The sequence below is a fragment of the Asparagus officinalis genome, chromosome 5 (assembly GCF_001876935.1).
Source record: "Asparagus officinalis chromosome 5, Aspof.V1, whole genome shotgun sequence".
Lineage (NCBI taxonomy): Eukaryota > Viridiplantae > Streptophyta > Magnoliopsida > Asparagales > Asparagaceae > Asparagus > Asparagus officinalis.
Genome location: NC_033798.1, coordinates 51,514,109 through 51,516,264, shown reverse-complemented (window position 1 = coordinate 51,516,264; position 2,156 = coordinate 51,514,109). Strand labels below are relative to the sequence as shown.

Sequence of the window (2,156 nt, the reverse complement as noted above, 5' to 3'; positions counted from 1 at the left end):
TGTAGTATGTTTGAAAGAAATTCAAATCTTTCTTCATTTTATACACTGAGAAACAAAATACTTTTTTTCATACAACAACATTATTTGTGCTTAACCTTTATTTACATGAAAGACATTCCAGCTTGACTAGTGACATATAGAAGAAATATTACCTTACTTAATGCTTTTAGAAAACAGAACAATCCCGTGCTAATTCTACACCCATGAGAAAACTAAAATACTTTAAAGTTGATGTTTCCTTTAGTTACCTTTTTCTATTTAACGTTACTTTTTGGGGTTAATAAGGTGAGAATTATTTGTTGATGCAGTGTGAAGACCTCACCCTGCATCAACAGACAGAAGTGATGATGAAACAATTTACTGTCGAGAGTCGTATAGCCGGCAAAACTGCTAAATGTCAGCGTTCAGAATTTTGTGACTAGGATAGGAGAAATAACTACCAACCCCAACTTCCCCGTCAATTCTGATTTTTTAAGTCAAAAATGAAACCAAATATCCACAGCCGCCCATTATACTACAAATGATGATGACACACAGAAGTAACTATCACCTTATTGGTGTAATGCAATTCAATCAGACTTCATAAAATATTATAAAAACGATATTCTATTCGCCCCCAGCAACCTGCGTTTCCACAATCAGCGATAGGTGACGATTGGGTGACGCATCGTTCTAAGTCCCTGTGGGACGTTGGTATGATGTACCCCTTGCCCTGTTGGAAAGAGCGACTCAGAGCAATTTCGCTGTAGTTGCAATTTGCAAATTGAAAATGTGAAGGTAAATTACATAAACGCCCCTATACTTCAAAGTAACCCCTTCTCCGATTAGATTCACAAGATAACTATTAATTCCGGTCATTATTTTTTTACCTTTTGCAGATAACTCCTTTGAAGTAACATGATGATCTTGTGAAATTCATCTTAGAAAAGAAAACTCAATATTATGTAATAAATAAAATAAAGTTTTTCTTTCAAATATATATTCCCAAAATCAAGATATCCTACAGCAATAGGTTAAAATACCCCAAATTTCAATATTGTAGGTTTCCTAGCGATGGAAGAGGAAATTGCAGCCAAACAACTAATATAGTAGTTATTAATATTCTGGAAACTCACTTGACATAACTTTTCGACATTTAACTCAGTGCGTTAAAATAACGGGTAAATTTGCAAATATGATTGATAAAATATGACTATACTTTACTCCCCAAAACGATGAAGTATTGCAAATTGATAAGGATATGAACTGCAAAAGCATCCAAATTCATGAAGACACGGGGGCTATTATGAAAAAAAACACTCACCTTGCAGAGCGATGCACTCGCTCTCCATCTTCTCAACGAGCCCCACTGCATAATTGGGATCATGAATCGACCTCAAAACATACTGCTTTCTTCCCGCTGATTCATTAGGCACGATGCAAGCCTGGAGCTCGACGATCCGATGCTCGTGGGCCCGGACCTGGGGCCCCACAGGGCCCCGCCGGACACGGACCCGGATCGACGTGTCGCCACGCTTGAACGCCGCGTGGAGGATCTTGTTGATCCCGCTCCTTCCGCCCTTGAACGGAGATCGGATGGCGGGGGAGGAGCCGATCTTGTATCTCCTCGAACGATCGTCGCCGGTCTGTGAGAGTATCGCCGCCCCACTCGGAGCGATGCACTCGATCGCGACGACGATGGAGGGTTGAGATCGCTCCATTGGCATCGGTAGGGTTCGGATGGGGGGAGGAGTTGAAGAGGAGGAGGAACGAGACAGGGACTGAATTCAAAGTCGTGAGGATTTTATAAAGGACAAATTTTCAATTTCGACCTATTTGCAAACTTAATTGCAAAAATCGATTTTTTTTATACTTATTTTTTAAATTCGACTCAGTTTCAGCCACCTGGCTGAATCTGGGTCGAATTTGAAAAAAATACTTACAAACTTCACAGGACTTCAAGTCCCGTGAAGTTTTATTATGTAACAAAACTTCACGGGACTTGAAGTCACGTGAAGTTTGTAAGTTTTTTTTTCAAATTCGACCCAGCTTCAGCCAGGTGGTCGAAACTGGGTCGAGTTTAAAAAATAAGTACAAAAGAGGTCGATTTTTGCAATAAATGTTCTAAATATTGAGTTATTTCGGTGTAAGTTTTAAGAAGGGTTCATATTTGTTTG

At 39.5% G+C, this 2,156-nt stretch overlaps 1 protein-coding gene across 1 annotated transcript in view; it reads right to left on the bottom strand.

The window, feature by feature from the left end:
- LOC109843768 overlaps positions 1-1,737 on the bottom strand; it is a 24,167-nt gene extending 22,430 nt beyond the window's left edge. The window contains exon 1 of the mRNA XM_020412723.1: positions 1,304-1,737. Within this exon, the coding sequence (XP_020268312.1) occupies positions 1,304-1,706 (403 nt within the window). The 5' untranslated portion in view covers positions 1,707-1,737. The remainder of the gene's footprint in view (positions 1-1,303) is intronic.